The sequence below is a fragment of the Cygnus atratus genome, chromosome 3 (genome assembly GCF_013377495.2).
Source record: "Cygnus atratus isolate AKBS03 ecotype Queensland, Australia chromosome 3, CAtr_DNAZoo_HiC_assembly, whole genome shotgun sequence".
NCBI classification, from domain to species: domain Eukaryota; kingdom Metazoa; phylum Chordata; class Aves; order Anseriformes; family Anatidae; genus Cygnus; species Cygnus atratus.
This window is the reverse complement of record NC_066364.1, coordinates 21,802,648-21,826,105: the sequence shown is the minus strand read 5'-3', so window position 1 is coordinate 21,826,105 and position 23,458 is coordinate 21,802,648. Positions and strand designations below refer to the sequence as shown.

General features: G+C 36.2%; 1 protein-coding gene across 1 annotated transcript in view; it reads right to left on the bottom strand.

Moving 5' to 3' along the window:
* DLGAP2 (DLG associated protein 2) overlaps nucleotides 1-23,458 on the bottom strand; it is a 459,232-nt gene that overhangs the window by 220,688 nt on the left and 215,086 nt on the right. Inside the window, exon 4 of the mRNA XM_035542981.2 lies at nucleotides 14,259-14,291. Coding sequence (XP_035398874.1) covers nucleotides 14,259-14,291 — 33 coding nt within the window. The remainder of the gene's footprint in view (nucleotides 1-14,258; nucleotides 14,292-23,458) is intronic.

The window sequence follows — 23,458 nt, the reverse complement described above, 5'->3', positions numbered from 1 at the left end:
CCCTCAGTGCGCACAGTGGCTTCAGTGTCACACACAAATGAAAGCTGCCTGTCAGTAAGGAGAATCCAAAGCATACAGGTTGAAATCACCATCATAAACTTCATTCACAAACCTAATGGCAACTAGCAACCAGCTTCTCCTTTAACTATTCCAAACAAGATGCAGCAAAATTGCCTTTGTAAATACTGAGACATTACCCCTAGTAATCCATTCCTTGGTGTCTCTGAAATGTTATCTTCCAACAAATGTCTCCTAAACATATTGGGATATATACGAAGAGGCCACACTTTAGTTATGATTATCCACATTAACATTTGTTAAATTGGAAAAATGTGAATAATAGCTTCAAATTGTTTAGTTTTTGCTACGAAAATAGAATAAGTCACTGAAGCAGAGCTCATCTCCATGCAATTTCTTAGTTTCATTTATATTCCTTACAAATGGCATCACAAGAGGTCAACTGAGTTTTGTTTCTGTTTTTGGTTAACGTGTTTATCCAGTTCTCTTGCACCATTATGGATAAACAACCATCTACTGTCTCAAAGAAAGAATGATTGATTATATAGGCCACTGGATAGGGCAGTCACAGAAGAGACCTGTTCTACATGAGGCAATGATACAGACCAAGGCATTCATCTGGAAGTTGGGCTCTCAGCTTCAGTGTCACTTCTCTGAATTAAGTGGGGACTGAAGGGTCTCTCACATCTGAATGCAAGCTTGTCAATCAACGACTGAGTAAATTTATTTTACGAAACATTAGTAAGCACACAGTCATCTGAATTCCCACATTTCCATGAAAAGTTTTCTTTTCAACAAGTCTGATCTTTTTTTTTCAAAGTGAAACTCCACCTAAAATTTTGGTTCACCTCTTTAACATTAATTATAGTTATTTGCCTCAAGTGAGGAGAGATGCTGTATCAATTTTACTTCGTGGAAATTTCAGTTGGAAAGACAAGGCATACACTAGAAACTTGGCAAAAGCTCAGTACTGCTGGGAAGCTTAACTTATCACCGCATATTACCTCTCCAATAAATTATGCAGTATTTATTAATCAATGTATTTACCTGTTTAAACAAGAAACAAAATCCTCTACTGTGCATATATTAACAGTAAATGGAGTATGATACATTATGCTGCAAGGAACCAGAAGGAACGGTGTGGGAATTTAGGGCTCTAAATTCACGGTGAGACAGGAGAGATGTTTACCACAGAGTGAAAAATGTTCTATAAGGAGTTGGTGAGTTGAAGAGAACATCAAAGCTGTAAATATTACAATGCATTTATCTATTTCTAAGCCACTAAGGGAGAAAGATCCTGGCACTTCTTGGAATTGCCCTGCTGTGTTCCCACATTTTAGTGTGAAAACAATTATCATTCATTTCTTCAAATTACATTGAAGTGTTGCTTCTGCTAAATAGTGTCACTTCCACTTCACAAATTTATTTTGGCTTCTCTGTACATTTGATCCATTTTTAGATCATACAGTTTATTAAGTGGGTCTCTGTGAACTCAACCAAAACATCTTAGACATTATTTGAAATTGGTAATTTAGTAACCAACTAATACAAAAGAAGCACAAAATCCTGACCAGTGCATACACATTTCGTATCTAAAACTAGCTATATCTATCAGCTTCAATCAGCTTCTATCAGCCTCCTATGATCATTGTCAGCCTATTGAATGGCACAGCATTGTGTGATGTAATCACTGCCAATTAGCAATAGCTTAAGATTGAGCATTGACCTTTTAAAATATTTGGATTAAAAAACAAAACAAAACAAAAACAAACAAAAACAACAATATGCACATTTTCCGAAAGAACCCTTGTTAGCAAATCAGGCTATAAACCCACAAAATATCCTTGTTTGGGATTCCTAAATATTTTTCAGTAACAAATTGCAGTGTTTAATTGCACTGTTTACTACCATAGTGTTTAAACTTTAAAAGCCATCCAAATGCTGATTTCTTTTTTCTAGTTCTCAGTTGGAACCACTTAATTCTCTGGCAGAAGATTTTTTTTTGGAGGAAATACCCTCTAACAAAACAGAAATACTGAACGTCTTATAAGAGTGACTGTAATCTTTTATTTTCTTTAGCTATAATGATATATATTTAACAATGGACCAGAAGCAGTGTCCCAAAGCACAATATGGAACTTCACTATCTCTTTTTAATTTTAAGTAATTTATTTATATCTCTAGAGTTTGTTCTTTTTGAATATTCAACTGAAAATACAACGCTTCAAATGTTAATAGGTAATCTAATTTTCAGTTGTGGGTATAATTTAGGTTTGCTGAAAAATGCTAGTTGTTTAGAGCCAAGTAGTAAGTGTACTTTGATCACAAGACCCTGTGATATGTCAGTTGGGATAGCAGCTGATTACACAGTCAGCTAGGACTGTATTTTGTTTCTGCTTCTGTCAATGTCCCACTTTGGATCCTCCTCCAATTCTTCTGTTATCTCCATCATTCTTGGAGACAGTAACAAATTACCTACTTCCTTCCCTTGTGAGCTGGAATGAATAATTTGTCAATGTCTAGTTAAAACTTACTATAAAGTAACCAACAGCTTACAAACGTCTTTATATGTCTTTATATTCAAAGGCTGATCTATCTGAAGGATAGTGCAGGGAATAGAGCACAAATGCAGGCACATCTAAAACCTCACTTTTACTTCACAGTGGTGGCTTCTCCTTTGTTAAGCTAAATTTGATCCCTTCATTTCCTGAAGTTCTCCATCAGCCAGTTATTCTGTTGGTTATTTACCAAACATGTGGAATGCGTATTTCAAAACTGAGTTTATCCTCGGCAGTATGTCTTGGTCTGCGGGTGCTACTATTAAGTCTCTGATTGTTGAAACTTAGCAGACCTCCATTTTCAGTCTTCTGTATAAAGAAATATTTTTTTCTGTTACCTTTTTTAAGGTTTTAGATCAATACAGAGACGTTTAGAAATACCAGTATAAACAAGACCAGAGAACCTCTGGTATCAAGCGGAATTGCTAAGTTACATAGTGATGCCCTCAAAGAATTTCTAATGGAAGAGACGGTCATAACATGTTCTTTTCTATGACCATTTTTACAATATGAAATAAATCATTCCAAGAAATCCTCTCCCAGGCAGGGTTTAAACTCTCAGCAGCTGGCTAGCTAGAAAACATAATACACGCATAAACCTTACAGTTTCAAGAATCAGATTGAGCTAAAAGGACAAAATTGGAACTTCATGGACTTTTCTTGATCTTAAAGTGCCTAGCATGCTAACATAGGCCAAAAACAGCAGAATATTTTGGCATAGCTTCAAGAACATACTCCAGCATCTCTGTGCTGTTTCTGGGATACAAGGCAAATATTGAAGTGGTTAAACAATCCCTTAATAAGCTGCTTCACCACTGCCAGGAAAGTGAAAATCAGTATCTCTAGCACAAAACTATTTTTAAAGCAATTTCTATACAGTAAATACAAAGGAAAACAACAGGAAGAAGAAAACACCCACGTGTTCTTTGTTGGTACTATGGGAATTCATTTTCATCTATATCAGTATGATGAGCTGAAGAGAAAAAGGCAAAAGTACAGTCTCTATACTTCAGTTCATGACCACACAGAAATGTCTTAAAGTCAATTTAGAGCCTTATTTCAGTTCATAAAATCCATAATTTACAATAATGTACAAGAACGTTGTTCCATTACTAGTTCTGGATTCTCTTGTTAAAGCACGTCAAAGCCTGTTAAAATGGAATTATATCAACAGTAACTCTTTTACGTTAGTTGAGAAGCACTGTAAAGAGAAGTTTCTTTCCAGAATGGAATCTGGTTTGCAAACACAAGACGTTCAGTTCTCAAAAAGGACGCTGCCATGTTATACTTAACAGTCAAAAAATGCAATGGCTTAATGAAAATGCAATCCTTAAAAAATAGAAACCCCAAGAGCTTACTATCCCTACATATTCTCAAAGATAACTGATTTCCAGGTTTTAATAATTAGTTCATCTCATAAAGGAAGCTGATAATGGGCATTAGTGAAACTGACTGCAACACTAGAACTTTCTAATTAAAAAACTAGTCCATTCTAAAAAGAGAAAAAAAAAAAAGACAAGAAAAGATTATTAATTTGCATCACTGAGGCAAATAAGTTGTGAGAAAAGAACCCACACTGACTCATGTCTCAGTTCTATTGTGTGGGGTTAAAACCTGTAAAACCAGTACTGGGGTAGGAATTCACTGTGGAGGTGCCTCTTGATACACCTGGAAATCAAGTTTTTAAGAAACTGGAACAATACTATAGAAATCAAGTTTTTAAGAAACCGGAACAATACCATAGAAATCAAGTTTTTAAGAAACTGGAACAATACCACGTCAAGATTTTATGGAAATCTATTTCAGAGTCAAGCACTGAAGAGCTTGCCTAACATTCAATTGTACAAGCTAATTGTTACTAATACAGCTGTTGCCATCACATTATTCATTATTTTCATGGAGATTCAGTCAGCAGATACAAGAAAGTATTTCCAACTACATATCCAAAGCTGTTTTTTGTCACTTATTATTACAGACAAATGTTGGCTTTAATATTTTATAAGGTGTGTGACCATTCCAGTGACTAAACTTGTGATGAAATCTGATGGAAAATAATCATTAGGTACAGAAGGCTAAGTCATTCTGCTTGAAGTTCTTTGCTGTGAAAGTCCTTGGCCTTTTCCTACATAATACTTCCATTAATATCAGTTGTAGCTCTGCACGGGATAAGAACTCAGGATTTTCATACATCATTGAGGTGAGTGTTGCCAGAAGTTATCTAAGATTTATGCAAACACACTTTAGGAGAAGTCAGTGTTCCTTCTGCATGGAAGTCTCATTTAAATTAATGCAGTTTTTGGCTTAAGGAAAGGATTCCTTTTCCTAGCAGACTGTTTCTTGACTTTTCAGATTGATGACCCAGAATCAAAGAAAAAAATCAGTCATGATCTGCTCTGTCAGAATGAAATGCATACATGAGTGCAATTATAATCATATAATTTATTTGGGTATGGGTTTCAAAAGATGGATAGGAAATATTCAGGCTTGAAGGTCACTGTGTATGGTGATAGGGAAGGAAGTTTTTCTTTGCTTTTTTATTACAACTGTACTTCTCAAACCTTACAACATTTGATTCTTACAAGGTTTTTCCCCTTACCCAGAAGAATTTAACAATGAGAAACTGTAACTTAATTTTGCATACAGAAGATCCCTTGATACTATACAGCATTTTTGCATCTCCCTGGTATTCAACTGCTAGAATTGGCTTCACTAGAAGAAGGAAAATATATTGATGATTCCACTGTAGCACAAGGTTCTTCAATCTGCTAGATTTTGAGCTGCAAGCTAAGGCAGGTCTCGCTTTCCTTACAAACCAGTTGTCTGCAGAGGCCAGACTGATTATCTGAGCATGCCCTGAGTTTGGGACTAAGAACAGATCCAGGGAGTGATTTGGTGAACATCAAATCAATCTTGCAATCTATCCTCCCCAACTTATCCAGTGCAGAATTTAAAGTTGACCAGTAACATCTGCTGCTTCACGTTCACTCAGTCAAGTCCTTAGTGATTTAAATAAGAAATTAATATTGAAATATGTCTCCTTTATAAACAAACAAACAAACTTACACATTGGTAAAAATCCATCACATTTCTTATCCTACAAAGACACAAAAGGATCTTTCTAAAACATAAAGTAAGCTAAAAGCTGCATGCAATATTCAGGAGACATCTCTGCTCAACTCGAAGAGGTCAGCTATGTATATGTACAAAGGAGTATTACAGTTAAATAAATACACAAACCCTAAGCATTGCAGAGCATAAAAATTAGATGCTAAGGGAAAGCAAATCATTGTCAAACACAGACAGTTCAAACTATATGAGATAAATGTTCTCATTTATGATACGTCATTCCAAAATAACATCTTTAAGAGAAATGTGCTATGGCAGAAATTAACATACGGCAAACAGATCTGACATACAACAATGACCGCTCAAAACAGGGCATGTCATTTAATGTAAAAACATGCTAAACAGTTAGCAAAATAAGAACAATGAAAAAAACAATAAAACAAAAAAACCGCCTGTATATTATACACATATATAATTCTCTTACAAGGCTGATATAAAATATCAGCATCTTCTATGCTGCACTCACTTTGCTTATATTGGTTCCTACTCCTGCAAATGCTCTGACCTCTATAGGACTAAAAAACACATGTAACTTCATTCACTGCTATCAGAGGGAATATTCACATTACTAATGCTGCATGCAACCTAAAGCGTGCACTGACAATAACCTTTGAGACCAGCTCTTCCCACACAGAAATCAAATGAGCTTTCCATTTATTCATTCATAATGAAGCAGGAAAGATGAGACGATTCTTGTGTTTGCTTTTGTTTTGTTTTTTAATCACAACAATGTAAAATGAATGTACAAATAATACTTTCTGCATTTGGGATTACATCGTATTTGTCCAAATTAAATCAGTTTATTTTTTTTTTTCGTTTGCACAACCCAGGAGAGTGAATTGGTAGATGAAAAGAAAACAAGGACAACCATGCTGTTTTGAGTACAGCTGTTTCACATACATACGAGAAAGAAAAAAACACTGAACAATGAATTTAATTTATTTGAAATATAAATGACAAATGAAGGCCTCAAAAACACTTTTTAAAGAAAATAATTTATTTTCTTAAAAGAAACCTGAGAACTTTTTCCTTTTATTTTAAAACTTTGTTCTTAAGTTACCACAAAAAGCTCCATTAAAGAAACATAAAAATTGAGACCATCATACCTCACAGTTGGCTTATATAGGTTCTAGTCCTTTAAATATCCCATTCCTGACTTCAGTCTTTCCTAAAAATCATGACACACATCTCAACTCTTTGTTTTATATTTAAATTTAGCATACTTTAAAGCATAATACACATTGTGAATATACTACAACTTGTTATCCTAAAGAAATTAATGAGTAAAATCAGACACATTAGCCTAGTTAGAAAGAGATTTAAAGATATTTAGGTTCGTACATTCTCCAAATTTTGCAGATTATTTTATTGTAAAAAATGTCTAGCATAACTTGCGTATTTCCTTTTGCTCTAAGAGTAAAAAAAAGATTTAATATCTACAGACTACACAATGGAGAATGATAGCAATACATTTCTATGCCACTTGAAAAGGTTTCCATGAAGATGAAAAATAAAACTACTCTGCTTTGAGAGAAGTAGCTAAAGCATTAAAAATAAAAGACAGCTATATCAGCCATACTCTGATCAGGAGCAAGTTTTATACAGTAAGAGATTTTACCAGAACCTATTATTAAAATGTTAGCAATGAAGTTCACACAGGCATACAAATGTGACTGTTCCTGAAAACCAAGGAGCTGGCATGCAAATGGATCAAAGCAAAATTCACTTTAAGACCATGACTTTGTATTTTCGTAAAATCTTTCATACAGGACAGAATAAAGGTGGAATTATATCAATCTCTTCAAGTATTAACTATGAATTATTATTAGGTTGAGAGCAGGAACACTTATCTATATATCTATTTTAATGGTACATACACAGAAAAAGAAACTCTTTCTAATTTAAACAAATAATATGAAATATTTTTATAATTAATATGTAAACAAAAATACTAAAATTAGGCAGTGGTTTTTATTATGCATTAATGTTTCCTTAAAAATGTCAGGATTATGTGTTGTGAAACATAATTTGCTTCCAGTAAAAACTTCAGGTTTTGTTACTAATAATTGTTGGTCCAATAAATACAACACAACTATAAAAATGTTAAAGAGTACAGGACTCTCGAAAGTCATTGCTAACGTTGGTAAAACTGCCAGTTTTCAGTGTGGATTACTGAATGCTAAGATTAGTGGAATGAAGATTAGCAAAATTCTCTGGAGTTATTAATATGCCTGTAACAGTTTTCCACTAGATACCAAGGGAAATGTTTATATTTGGAGCCAGAACTACCCAGATGGAGCACTGTCAATATTAAGATGTATCACCAATTTTAAGACACTTTTCTGAACTGCCTACTGGCCAGAATTCTTTATCTTAACAAAAAACAAACAAACAAACCAGATTTATTTCCCCTCAATCTCCAATACACTAGAATTAACCAGAATACAGATGGCACCAAAGCTGGCAGTACCCGAAACAAATCCACCACTCTGATACTGACATTTGCATGTACATATCCTGAAAAGCCAAGTTTTCCTTCACTAAAGAAAGAGGTTTTTGTTGTTCCTGTCAATTATTTACAAACAAAAATTAAAGTTCTTGTATTTCCCAAATTCCGCTGAATAATTTATACATCTTCTGAGCAAATGCACTCAATACAACAGTACCCTTTGTTTTAATAATAAACATTAAAAAATCTTTTACTAAAAATAATTACTTAATTGCATCCTCAACTTTTAATCATATTAAAAAGCCTTATATGTTTAATTGACATAAACTTTTGTATGGGTAAATGAGTCACATACTCCCTAGCATTCTTGTAACTGCTACAAATTTTGCACAAACTCATTTCTTCTCACCAACAGAAAATGTTGATTGAAACTAAGATGTTGACATCTTAGTTTGAAATTATAAATCAACAGCAAAAGACAATCTTAAGCTTCTGATACTTGAATTTACTTATTTTTGTCCTAAAGAGGAGTCATGCATTATCTATGCACTGGCTGTTTAAACTATTAACTGGTTAATTTAAAAGAAAAAGCATACAGAAAAAAAATAATATTCATTTTGAGATGAATCAAGAAATAGGTCTAGACTGTCCTGTTACATGGAACATTTATTTTATTATTTGACAGAAAGGGTTCTAGGGTTGGTATCACAAGCTTGAAGCCAGTAAGTCTAGCAGTGACTTCTTGTGTTGGTTAATTGCAAGAAATAACGGGAGACCTTACTTCAAACTCTAGGTGCACACCACAGCCCAGAACGCATGTAAGACACTGAGGAATAATCTGAACTATCCAGACATACTCCTAGGAAAACTGTTGAAGGTTAAGAGCATACAGGAGAAAGAAAGAAGTCAAAGCACCAGGAAGTGCATGACAGAGTTTGCCAGTATATAGATTCTCCCTTAGGAGAGCTTTGCAAAAACATGCTTTGGATCTACAGTGCTAAATATGAGAAGATGGTTACTTGTGGGAAAGAAAATTTCTCCTGCTTTGAACCCTTCTTTGCCCAGGACTTCCTAATTCCTTGCAAGCCTACAGGAGACTGTTAAGCAATCCCTAACTTCATTGTTAGCTCCTCTAAGCTGGGATAATGTGCAAGACTCCAGTTCTGGCTGCCACTTTGGTCACAAAGGATGGAAATACTAAGAATATCACAGTCTATCTGTCCTGATATCATTGGCTTTTCACACACACGATGTGTGCAATACATGCAGCACTATATTGGTCTGGTCCTGTGGTAGGTGCAACGACTGTCTCCTCTTCTCATGTCAGAGCAAGACCTCTCTGAACATCCTTGTATCCTTTGGTGGAAACCTTAGCACGTGTTGAGAGAACTGCAGTAAGTCAATATATATCCTTTGGATAAGCAGCTGCCTCACAGAATGAACATACCTAAGAAGACCCACTCATCGAGATGATGTAGAAAAGGGGGAATCTTTCCAGTTCATTCTTCAGAGGCTGGCTTTCAGAAACTCACAAGCCTTTCATAGAAGTGATATAAAAATTTCCACAGTGAAGCAGGCCCAGTAGGGCATTCAGTTTCTGGCTACAGTCACTAACAAATTAATCAAAACCAGAGATGAATAAATGGCTTATGAAACAATAACCTACCCCTAGGGGAAGCATATCCTTTACCTATTAAAAGAGAAGTTATTTTGTTTGTATAAAACCATTACTGATAATAATGAGACTTCTTCCTATCCCAGATCCATAGGAATGTTCTTACTGTTCACTGAAACATCCAGTGCTAACTGATCTTGAAGTCAATCTCAGAAGTCACATTGTGGCAGCAAATTCCACAGCTGTATTTGTCTGTCTAAGTTATACTTGTTCTGCTTTTGAATATTTTCTTGCTCAGGATATATTACAAAACTGGAACGCATGGTTTTCATGATCCCATGGAAAACGGATGTGTCATTTATCAGAAACATGCAGTAGGTGTATTTTGCTTTCTTTTAATGGTACTTTCTCTAAATTACACAGAGCAAACCATCTTGATGTTCATTCACATGGGACTGCTCCTCACATATTTTACCAAGTTTACTATATCTAGATTCCTAATCTCTTTGCTATATTCTTTTCTGGTGGTGGGGTGGGGGGGGGGCAGCAAAGATTCAACTCAGCAGTATTTCAGGATAGGGTACTTCTAATATGTACAAGTGGTGCTTTAATGTACTGCATTGTACTCTCCATCTCATTCCTTACAAATACGAATATTTTGTTTTTCTTTAACTACCATCTTAATTAGACGTCTTCACTGAACTGTTCATAATGAAAGTTGTCTTCTTTCTATGCTTTTAAAGCAGATCACAGTAAAGTACAGAAGTACTGTTACTCATAGCCTTTGTGTATACCAGTATCTTTTTGGAGAGCTAGACTTGATTACTAAGTGCTGTGGAATTGAAAGGATATTTGCCAGATTATATATGCAGTAGAATGAGATATGCATATTACAGCCGTATGTAGACTGCAAGATCAAGAGGTACCAGATAACAGAGAGAACAATAGGTTGAACTGCCTACTACCTACTCCACAGCCTTTGCATAATTGCTCAGAGTATTCTACAACTTTCATAATGCAGCAGGAGCTTCTACACAGAGAAGCTCATTTACATCATGTAATACTTCTAAATAAATTGGAAAGTGCTATCAGCATCACAGTAACAGTGGAGAAAGCTTAATATCTACAGCAAGGTTAACACGGGTTTTCTCTTCCATGGTTATCAAAAATATATATATATATCCATTCAGAACCACTATTCTTTAAACTCAAACTGATAAGAACACAAGCCTGTAAGAACATTAACAGGGTCAGATCAAAGGCCAATGCTCCCAGTGTTCCGTCCTCCGTGATTGCCAGCAGCAGATACTTGGAGAAAAACATTTTTCCATGCTCTTCTTAGATTTAGGACAGAAGTGTCTAAGTAGAAGCAGAGCATACAATGATGTTTTATGTGAATCCAGCAACCTATAGCTTCTAGTTCCCACTAGCTTTAAAGATTTCCTAAGGCAAGATGAATCATTATCAGTATTTTCTTCTGCTGAAACGGGTGATAGCCTGGACAGAACTGGAATTTGTATTAATTCTCAAACTTAACTAGAAATGGCTCCATGCAGAGGTATTTCTCTTTAACACCACACTTTCCAGATAAAGCTTGTGCTGTCAAAGAATCAGTAGAGGTGACTCTTTATTAAAATGTTGAAAATACTGGTATTGTACAGGACTGCACATTTATCTTTAAGGAGGAAAGGAACAGAATAATCATACTGAGTACTGAAGAAAAGAACCACAAATAGAAACAGTCACTACTGGAGTTGTGAAGGATATAAAACAGGTCTGGAAGAAAGCTTCTATTTTCACAGTCTTTGAGAAGACAGAGTTGTCTACCGAAATCTCAGCTGTCACAGAATTAACTCGTTTGCCATTTTGGTAACATAGCAAAATATATTTGTTAATATAACCCTTTTGTGAACTTCTGTGAATAATTGACAGGAGTTAGGAAGAACAGAAACAACATCTGCTTGAGTATTAATGGATGTAACTGTGCTGAAACATCTCATGACTACACCAGTCCTTCTAACATTGGCTGTCACAAAGACTCAGTCAGACGTGTGTCTGTAACATGTCACACTCACTTGAGGAGGAGCAAAGAACAACTCCTAGCAGGAACCAACTTTCTTATACAAGGCAGAAGATGCTGTTCAGAAACTCACCCCTAGCAGCCAGTAGTTTTTTCAATAAATGGCATAAACAGCTTCAGAGGAATTCGGATGTGGTAAGATGTGAAGTCTTGTCTCCCTCTCTTCCAAATCAGGGAACTTCCTCCACATCTACCTGCTATTTCATGAACGAGTCTCTGCTTAACATTTTGGAAATTAACAGAAGAGGCCTATGCCATGTCATATCCGTCCTGCTATTTTGAAAATTCATCTTAATATACTAAAGTAAATTAATGCACTTAAGGTAATAAGGAAGGAAAAAAAATGGAGGCAACTGGTATCTATGATTAGCTGATATTTTTGAAATTTTCTTAGATATCGAAAATTCAAACTACAAGCCCCAGGGCATCTCAAATTTCTGAAGAAAGCTACAGACAAAAGTCATAAATTCCAAGTAAAACACTTCAAAAAGATGATTCTTGAGTTCTTCCCTAGTTTTCTTAGCAACTCAGTTAGTTTACCATGAGACCATACCATAGTTCCAGAGGAAAATTATATTTTTTGAGGTTTGAGGTTTTTTTCTTTTCTTAATTTTCCATGTATACACCAAAGATGTAAAATTTCTTTTAGAATTGCCTTCTAAAAACTGAAATTATATCTACTGAGCAACTATTTCTTCATCACAAAATGACATACAAAACTTCTGCAGATGTTCAGTATTAGGTTAGAGATTGTGTTAATGTGACAAAGAAAAACCTTAAGATTCTACATCTTGTCACTAATCTAAGCTGACATCATTGTCAATGTTTTAAAATTGAGGCAGAGAATTAATAAGCAGCATTCCAGTAATAATGTGCAGAGTTTGGAGATCCAGGAGACATTCACTGGGGAAGTTCATTTCTACACAGCTGAAAACTAAACATTATGTTCCTGAGAACTGTTCTTACGGCAATACAGATAATTATCTTTTGATTGTGAGATTTTAGTCACATAAATGTTAAACATTTTTATTACGTATTTTTTTTGGAATTCACTTTTTTAACAGTCCTTATGCATTTATTAAAGTTTGCAATGCTGAATAGTTATGAAAGTGCAGTAATGAAAAGAAAGACAAATTATTGTTAGAAAGCAAGAATAGCATGCAAGAAAACAGAATTAATCCAGTGTCTAACATTAAAGTTGGACCAACCTATCATGGAAGAAATATCTCGTGAAAGGCAAATAAACACCTGTCTTATTTTAACTTTACTTATGTGTATCCGTGCTATTATAAATTTATCGAATAAAAGACAATGAGCATGAACTAATCAAGAACTGACTGTTTATAAAAGGAATGCAAAGTCAAAACCAATTCTAAAACAATTATTTTTTTTCATTAGGTTACAAAGGAGAAGATGATAATGGATGTTTAATTTACTGAGTTATATTTCACGAGATGCAAGGTCTCAAAGCCTTTCACTTCTGTACTTCATCCCCTGCTAACTTCTCCCTACTAAATTTATAAAAAGTTACAGGTTTAAACTGTGTTTCAGAAACTATTCAAGATACAAAGCTAAATCTCTTTGGGAACAGCTCAGAATCTAAAATTTTTTTGAAGAATATACTTTGCTTCAGCAGTTACTTTTGCTATTCCAGACTACTTTTCTTAGAAAGACTCCAGATGGTTGATCTGAAACTAAGGTCATTTTTTTTTTGACATTTTCTTTAAAACAGCATCAATATGTGTGTGTGTGAGAGAGAGAAAGAGAAAGAGAGAGAGACAGAGAGATTTTCTTCGATGATGGCCTACCTCGAAAATCATAATCTCATTACTGCAATGTTTATTTAGGTAAATTGTGGGTCTCACCTTGGCATTTAATTAGTCACTTGGAAAAAAAAACAGCATACACCTTCACTTGGGCATATATTTGCACTGCATAACAGTTATTGCTTAATTATCCGTATTTCAGAAGCAATATTTATTAACTTCACCTGCTAAAAAGTGTTAGCCTCTGTGTTCTCTGTAAACCATATCAAATATATAAACATTTTCTCATTTCCCCTTTACGCCTAATCTCTTTGTTTTCCATCCTCAAAGTGGTGTCCTTAAATGTCTCTTCACACTGTCTCTTACCCCAAATTAGTTTGACAAACACACAAAAGAATAAGAAGTAAATATTTCCGTTTTTGCTCTAATGGAATATTTGTCCTTTAAGTTATTTCCTGCCTGGAGCATGTACTGTGCTTTACTCAGCTTAATTCAATTCATTTTTGGTATCTAACATAAGGAAGAATGTCTTTCATTGGTTCTCATCATTCAGATTCCATTTCCATTCTATTGTACACACGTATCATTTGAGTCAAGCGTTCATCACTAGTTGCTTTGAAAAATATGAAGAGTAAAATATGCTCACCTTCAGGCTCCCCACAGAGTGTACACTGTGACTCTGCAAAGAAAAAGAGAAAAAATAAAATTTCTTGTTTTTAAGATCTGTGTGGTCTAGAGTTACAAAATCATAATTACATTCAAATAAAACAAACCTTATGGACCTCAAATTTAACATGGAAAATGTATTTCTATTTTCAGCAACTGCTTTTTTTTTTTTCCTTTTTTTTTTTCTTTTTAAACAGCTGCAATATAACTTTCAAAGAAGAATTTTTGCTGGAAGAATTTTCTAAATAGAACTATGTAAGTATCTAGTTATATTTATGTAACTATCATCTCCACAGATTCCAAATGAACGAATTCAGGTAGCAGGAGTTTTTGCTTCCACATGACTTGTTTTGTATTTGTGGCTGTACAATACTGAAGTGACAACAGCCATTCAAAGTTTAAGCCTCCTAATATTCTATCACTGGAGGTAGCAGACAATAACAGAAACAAAGTTGTTACATTTCTTTGTCATAAAAGACTTCCAAGTCCTCACAAGCAAATGAAATAAGTCAAATTGTCAATGTGCTGTTATACGAAGTATTCAAGTATAGAAATAAGAAAATACAACTCCATCTTAATAACCACAGGGTCTCCAAATTTACAAGTATTATTTTATTCATACATCACTATTTGGAAGTTGGTTGTCAATTATTTGGCATGATGTACAAATACTTGCACAGACATTAAATTATTTAAAGCATCCCTTGCTTGAGATTTAGCTTCTTCAGGTGTTGATATCAAGCTGAAGAACAAAGTTATTATTTAGAATCCAAACACCAGAATCAACTGAAATCACAGGGATTGTAACCAAGTTGGCAGATAATTCTGATAGTGCTAGAAAAAGACTTGTTCAAGACAGTTCAGTACATGTTTCAATAACAAACCTTTGGAATCTCCATTTTAAGACTCAGATGAAAAATGACAACTAACAGCGAAAAGTATGCTGAAGAAAAAAATACATATACACGCACACACACACTTATGTGTGCATCTATCTTTATACAAATTAAGTGCAAAAAGCAGTTTAACATTCCTGGTTATATACAAATCTCTTAACTACTGTTAATATTTTTTTTTCTATTAAATGGCAAATAGAAGATTGGACTTTAGCTGTGATCTTGTCTTTAAGGAAAAAAAAAAAAAAAAAAGGCACCAGAAACTAAAATATGAAATGCATGAAATGCATGAAATGCATGAAATGCATACACTGAGTTGATTGACCTTTACAGTGCTTCTGTAACATTGCCAGTTATTTAGAAGTACTTCCTCCATACAGATAAGAGGCTATCACAAAATAACCCATTGTTGCAATGGTACTTGACCCTACATCTTCCCTCTATTTTAAAAATTTTAGTTGTTGCTTTTTAATACTGTCAGAGATTGTAGTATACATGATGGAAAGGAATGAGAAAAGTTATGTTAATTCAGGCAACTCTACTACTGCTCTTAGGTGGATCACAGTTTTAAAACAGCATAAAATGCCTGAAAAAAAAAAAAAAAAAGAGAGAAATTAATTTTGATGCAGGTCAGCACGGTGAAGCATGTAGTTGAATGATCTTTTGATAGACTCATCGGTGTCCCCAGCAGAACTGACAAACTGCAAACAACACTCCAGCGGCAAGCTTGGGAAAACCCACCAACGAAAAGCATAAAAAATTTAGTCACAGATATCACAGGACAGTTTTTTCCACGGCTGAATGAAAAATGCACTTGCCACAATCCGAAGTGATGCAGAGGAAGCAGCTCAGAAGATTTTTTTCACTTTTAATTCAAAGACTTTCTGAGGTTTGACTGAGAGGGGCTGCCTGTCTGTGTGCACTTTATTATCCTGATTGATAAGGAAGAACAAACTGAGACTTGGTTTCTGAACTCCTGGCTTTTTGCTGATCCTCTATGTCCTGCTAACAACCACTTCAGTGGCTTGCTACAGTCCAAAGAGTCTGCTTGACATTTTTTGCAGCCCTCAACACCATTTTCCAAAGGTCCCCATTCAACAGCACAAATTATTAGCTTCCCTCTTTTCCCACCAACATACCTTAGTGCCAATACTTGAATAGAATAGTGCAGTTGGAAGGGACCTACAGAGGTCATCAAGTCCAACTGCCTGACCTCTTCAGAGCTAACCGTAAGGTAAAGCATATTCATGAGGGCATTGTCCAAATGCCTCTTGAACACTGACAGGCCTAGGGCATCAGCCACCTCTCTAGGAAGCCTGTTCCAGTGTTTGACCACCCTCAGTGTAAGGAAACTTTTCCTAACGCCCAGTCTGACCCTCCCCTGGCACAGCTCTGTGCCATTCCCTCATGTCCTGCCATCAGTGACCAGGGAGCAGAGACCGGCACCTCCCTCTGTGCGTCCCCTCCTCAGGGAGCTGCAGGGAGCAGCGAGGCCGCCTCTCGGCCTCCTCTTCTCCAGACTGGGCAACCCCAGGGTCCTCAGCCTCTCCTCACAGGACATGCCTCCCAGCCCTATTACCAGCTTTGTTGTCCTCTGGATGCTCTCAAGTCCCTTAATACACTGCCACAGAACTACTGCAGTCTGGAGCAGGACAGATAGTCTGACCGCGAAATAAGGCTTACAGATAAGACTGGTGCCAGAAAGTTGTCCAAAAGCTAGCTCTCAGCATTATCCCTGACGGGCTGCTGCTTTTTTTGGCTTTCTTTCAGGTGTTTGTTTAAGGTCCTGTGTTGACGGGCAGGCCAGGTGTTTCTTCTCTTACCTCATATACATGCTTGGAGAAGGTTCATGTGGGGATTTTGTTTTAATTCATCACTGTATCCTTCCAGAAGCAGGGAATCATTGCAAGCTGACAGCAGCGCTGCTAAGAAGCAGACTTTGTGGACGTGGATGATTCACCAGTAATCCTGTGCTTACAAATTCCCCTCTCCCCATACTCTGCTGCTGTGGGGGAGGACTAGATACCCATTTTGTTGTGCTTGACACATACGATCAAGCGACAAACAGAAACACAACTCCCTGTGCTAGGCACGTGAACAACATGACAGGGAGGATGTACGGAGCATTGCTTCCCACGGAGCCCATGTGTGCATGTGCCTGTGTTGAAAATCTCAGTGATTATAGCTACACCACAGAATGAGGAAAAAAAAATCAAGACCACACTGGTTTTGCTACTATGAATGGCAGTTAAAAGACATGTTTGTACTTAATGTGGGAAATAATTAAGTCTATTCTATGGTAATTGTTGAAAGATTTTATGTCCAATGTTTCTTACCCAAAAATCATATAAAACATGCATATCACACTCAAGATATTTGTACATTTACATTACACATAAATACATAAATCTTTAAAATCCTGTAAAAAAGATGTGTCTTGAAACTTATTTCAACTGACTTTCTCTGGAAGGAAGTTGCTGCATCTTGATAGAAATGATCTCTCTGGAAGATAGGTCAATACTAAATTCCTGTATTAATTTGGAAATTTATTTTAAATCTCAGTTAAATTTCTGAGATGGGATGGCAGCAATCAAGGACATGACAACAGTGGAAAAAGTTACCGTTCCATCAGCTGGAGTGACATTACTCAGGCTGAGATGCACCTAACCTAAGGATGGGTAGCTCAGCATTAATGCTCCAAATCTAAAGTAGCCCTTAAAGACTTTTCTAATTAGAGGGAAGAAACACCTAACCTGCTGTGGAAACCTAAGTTAGCATGAATTAAATCACTTTTTATAAGTACCCACTCCTTCATTTTTTTTTATGTTGTTACAGGTCTTAGATGTAGGCTCTGTCTTCACAATAACATTTATAGCAAGACAGAAATGTTCACTGGAAGCGATATCTGGAGGTCTTGAAAGACCTCAGCCTCCCACTGAAACAGGCTGCTGTCACAAGTTCAGTTTAGCCAGAGCTCTGACAGACAAGTCTTGAAAGCCACCAAGGATGGAGTGGCAACCTCAGTGGGCAGCCTACATTAATGCTGCATCAACCTCCTACTGTGCTACTTGAACCTTTCAATATGCAGTTTGTGGCCTTTCTTCCTTATTATATCACCCAGTACTGCCAAAAAGACTTTGGATCCACCACCTCTGCAATTCTCCTTCAAACAGTTGTAGGCTGCTATTGGACCTCCACTGGAATAAATTAGCCCAGCTCCCTCAGTTATTTTCCTTGTAGGCCAAGTACCCTGACCAGAGGGCCCTTTGCTGGACCCCCTCCAACTTCTCCCCATGTTTCTTGAAGCAAGGAGCTCCAAACACTGAGCACACATTCCAGGTGCACCTCACCTGCACCAAGCAGAAGGAAAGAACCACCTCCTCAATCTACTGATCATACTCATTGTGGCACACCACACTATTCAACTATTTGCAATGGGAGAACGACGTTGGCCCACATGCAACCTGCTTCCTTCAGAAATAAACAAATGAAGAAAATCAAGTCTTAGTGAGAACAGTCCCCTGACCCAAGTCAGCCGTCTATCATAGCAGTGCTAATGTATGGCACAAGAGAGGGAGGGAGCGCGTGGCCAAACATAGGCAGACCGAGGCTGCTCTTTTCAGGAGCCACCAGACCACAGATCAGCTGCAGGGAATTGTGAAATTTCAGTCTCAGGCATACAGCTGTTGTATGACCATGCTGGATAAAATGAAGTCTAAAGTGAAAATGCTTAAGCTACTGCACATTGTAATGGAATAGAAACAGTGACATGTCCCATTCCAACATTTCAGATAAGAATATTTATTAAACATCTCTTTCTGCCATTTCCTATTAATGGATTATGCCTCTACATATCTGATTCATCTGAAGTATTATGATGATATATTCACAGGAGGTATTCTTTCTTTTTAATACATTGCTAATCAGCTTCACTTAAAGATGTTCACTCTTGCAAACACTCATACATGTGAGAAACTTCTTTGTCATTGTTCTCAAAAGTAAAATGAGTAAGATGGGCGAGTGTTTGGAGATTTGGGACCCAATAAATCAATAGAACAAGGAAAACCTGTATTTATATTATTAATCTCACTCTATCATTTTGAAATTGGCTAGCCAGCAGAAATAATTTCCCCAGATATAAGAACTTGCTGACAAAATAGGTCATAAGAAGGATCTTTTGAAGAAACAAATTTATCATGAAGACACAAGCTTTCTTTTCCCCAAATAATATGAAATTTATTTTATTTTGATAGTTTTTCTTGTCTAACCTAAGTAATAAGTAAAACTAAAGTTCATAAACCCAGACATGTAAAAGCTGACATTCTTTCTCCAAATAGCAGAGTTCAGTATCCAATTTTAAATTAGAGTGAAGATAAATTATTCTGCTAAACATGTGCACCCTTCCTTGCTTTGTGAATAGCTTTTTTGGTATAGTTGATGCAAATACAATAAAATTCACTATAAAGGGCTATGATAAAGAATACAATATATGGGCCAAATGAAAGACACGGAATAGCCATTATGAATAAATTACAATTCAAAATACCTGTGCAAGCTATGTAATGTAATAAGACTAAGACAAAACAGTATTAGTAATATTCAAAATCAGTTTAAAGGAGACAGTGGATTGTATTTCTTAGTTAACTACACTTTAAAATGCAGTATACTCTCAGCAGGGTCTACCCAGATTATGGAGTCTATCTTGGATGAGTTTTGACCAAGATGTACAGAAGTGCCAGTAAGACAAGAAATCATATGCAAGGTGAGGAGCAGAGTTAGGGATAACCTCAGCACGGCATTCTGGAAATTGATGCGGTCAGCCCTTCTGACTGCCTCTTGAACAATACCACACATCCAGCTTGTATCCCCACTTCATTGCTGTTAACAGTATTTTCTGTCTCTCAGAGGCCCTTTGCAGCCACCCTTCTCTATATTATTTTAAATTTTAACTACAAGCATAACTTTGTTGGACTCATCGAAAACAATCCTTAGGTTTTTGCTTTGTTTTGTTTTCCTTTTTCATTTATGCAAACTAATAGTGAAAATTAAAAAAAAAATAGCAGTGAAAAAATGGATCGAGTTTCAGTAAGGAGGTTTAGCTGATAATGGTTTAGGTTTTCATTTCACTGGTTCCAACGGCAAGAAGTGCAACAGTTTTTGGCACTATTCCATCAATGTCTCTTCGCATCATTTTACTGATGCCAGTGAAAGGAAACTCCACAACACCTAAAGAGACATAGAGTAGCCATGCATTATATTGAGGTTTAGGGCAGCTGAAAAGCAAGGCATAATTTAAGGTTATGCTGTGGGACTTCTAATCATTTTCAGGATTTTAGTCCAATATTTGTATCTAAACATGGCTATAATAGTGGCAATAAAAGCCAACTGTATTATGAACAATGTTTTTCATTCTCTCTTTACACGTCTATTTTTTTCCCCTGTACCTTTTGCCTTTTCTGTGTCTGTTTCTCCTGTTGATATCTCACTGTTGCACAATACCATCGGGTGAAATATTGATGTGACAGACCTATAGGATATATTTTCTCATGTCTGCCAAGAATCTCTCATTCACAGTTATCCTCTTGCTTGACACTGAAGCCAGAGCAAATCCTCTGGACATCTCCCACTCTGTGTTCAGTCATCCATGTAGGTAAGGTGTTGAGAGATACCTACAAAAACCATCTAGTCTAACCTTCTGCAGAGTACACTAGAGCTTTCCCTACAGATTTTTTTTTTTCTAAAATATTCCCCAAAATCTCTGATGACAGGAAATACAACCCTCTTCAGGCAAATTATCTCTGTTGCTTTCCAGATGGGGAGTTTTTAATATTAAAATCAAATCATATATACATATATATATGCACACACACACACATCCCAAGCAGACATTGTTTTCAACTATGCAGATGGAAAATAAAATCTCTAATGCACTTACCAAATAAATAAATAAATAAACAAATAAATACATAACTCTATTCCAGATTCTCCAGATACTCTTTATTTTCTTCAGGTCTTGTTTTTTCTGTTCTAAACCTTGTTCATCTAATTTTTCCTCCCCGGTCACGGTTTCTGATAATCCTCTGATCTTTGCTGTTCTCCTCTGGACTCTTTGCAACTTTGCCAATCAAAGTTTTAAGTTCCTGACACTGAACACAGTACAATACTGGAACCCTTCAGCTGCCAGGTAGAGCAGAATAGTTACACTCTTGCACATTTTTAATATTTCTAAGAGTGCCACTGGCACTCTTTGGGTATCACTGTTTCTGCATTTTGGAGAAAAGAAAAAATACAATAGAAAAACAAACAAACAAAACAACAACAAACCAAAAATGAAAACAAACAAACCAAAAAACCACTGCCTGTGAGAGACTAGCAGTTGGGCTATATTGGGAAAGACAGAGCAAGGGGAATAAGTAGCCCTGGGAGAGGAAGAGACTGAAAGAACTTTAAATAAAAATAGAATATAGAATAGCCATTATTAAAATAGAATGAGCTTAAAGCAGAAGAAAATCAACCAACCTGGCAGCTAATTTTGTATCGTTTTGAGCAAATGAACTGACATCCAACCAAATACATAAAGCAAGCACTAAGAGCCCATTATTTTCCCCAGATAAAAATATAAGGTTTGTGCTCAAAGCAATGCCAGAACTTATTCACAGTACTTGCACATCAGATCCTTCTCCATACGGAGTTTACACATTACATGTGCATTAACCAAGCCAAAAGATATTTCAGAAAAGAATGATGAGACCAGGCAATCAAATATTTTCACAGGAAAACAAAAGTAACTGAAGCAATAAAAAACAAAATACAAACCACTCATAAAAAAAATCTAATGTTTTCTCTCTTGATGATTTGAACACAAATACTTTCTTTTCAGAGTAGCAGCCATAAACAGTAATAAAATGGATGTGCGTTAGCACATTTCTGACACACATTTCAAATGCACACTATTGAAGTGGAGAGTTCAAATATCCTTGAATGAGTCCAAAAAAATAATAAAAAATAAAAAATCAGGTGTGCTCATAAAGAGCAAATCTACATGCTTTTCTCATTTTTCTATTCATTTTCCAGTATTTGACATTCTATGGTTATAGTGAGTCATCTTCCTCACAACTGAGGGAAAAAAAACTCACCAACCCCTAATCACGCTGTTGCATCTTTATGAAAAGCACTAAGTAGAGGAAGATTGATGATAAAAAATTGTGAGACCGTAGATACATGAGAGTGCTATGAAACACCAAACTGAAGGCATTTTGTGCCACAGGCTTGCTCCAAACCCTTCTGAAGCCAATACAAGTCTCATTGGAATTCAGTGGACATGAGGTCAAACCTCAACAGCATACTAATGCAAATAATTGCTAGGCTATCTATCACCATTCATCCCCCTCTGTCTTTTCTCTCTTCTTTTACTTAGCTTACATTAAAAGATTTCATCAATAATTTCGCAGCCTCATAAGAACAAGTAAAAATGGTACAAATCCAAGCTGAGCATGATATAACAAAGAACCAGATAGACAAATGGCAAAAAATATAGGATGGGGCAGCACAGTTATAGACTAGATCACATAGTCTGATACTCTGGTACTCTGAAGGTTAAATTGATTTTATCTCCCCTTTCTTTTCTTATCTGTCATATTGGAATCAGATTTCAAACGGATTTGAATGGGGTGGAGAGCTGACAAACGGATTTAAGGAGGTCATTTGAAATACCAAGGGTGTACAAGAAGTGTGAAAGAGCATGATGTAACCACTAGAGTGGTAAAAACGAATTTAAAATGAAAGGAGATGAAGTTCAAGGTGTATCCACATCTGAGCAAGAGAAAGTCTCCTCACCAAGACTGTGGAATGATACCCTTCATGTAAAATCATCAATGTACATGGACTTCGAACAACACAGGTTGGAAGAGATGTCTTGAGTCTACCCCTCAAGACAGAGCACTGTCAATTTCAAAGTAACATGAGGTTTCTCAGGGCTTTGTCCACCCCAGTTTTGAAAATTCACCAGGAAGGAGAATCAACAATTTCGATGGTCAACTGTTGCGGTGTCTGAGCACCCTCACCCTGAAGATTTTTTTCCTCATGTCTAATTGAAATTTCCCTTGCTGCAACATCTGTCCCTTCCCTCTCATCCTTTCACTCTGCCTGTCTGTCTGGCTCCATCTGATGTCTGGATCCATCTTCCCTGTATTGACCCATTAAGCAGCTGAAGACAGCAATTAGCTCTGCTCTCCTCTTAGCTTCCTCTTCTTCAGGTTGAACAAACCCAGGTCTCTTCAGCGTC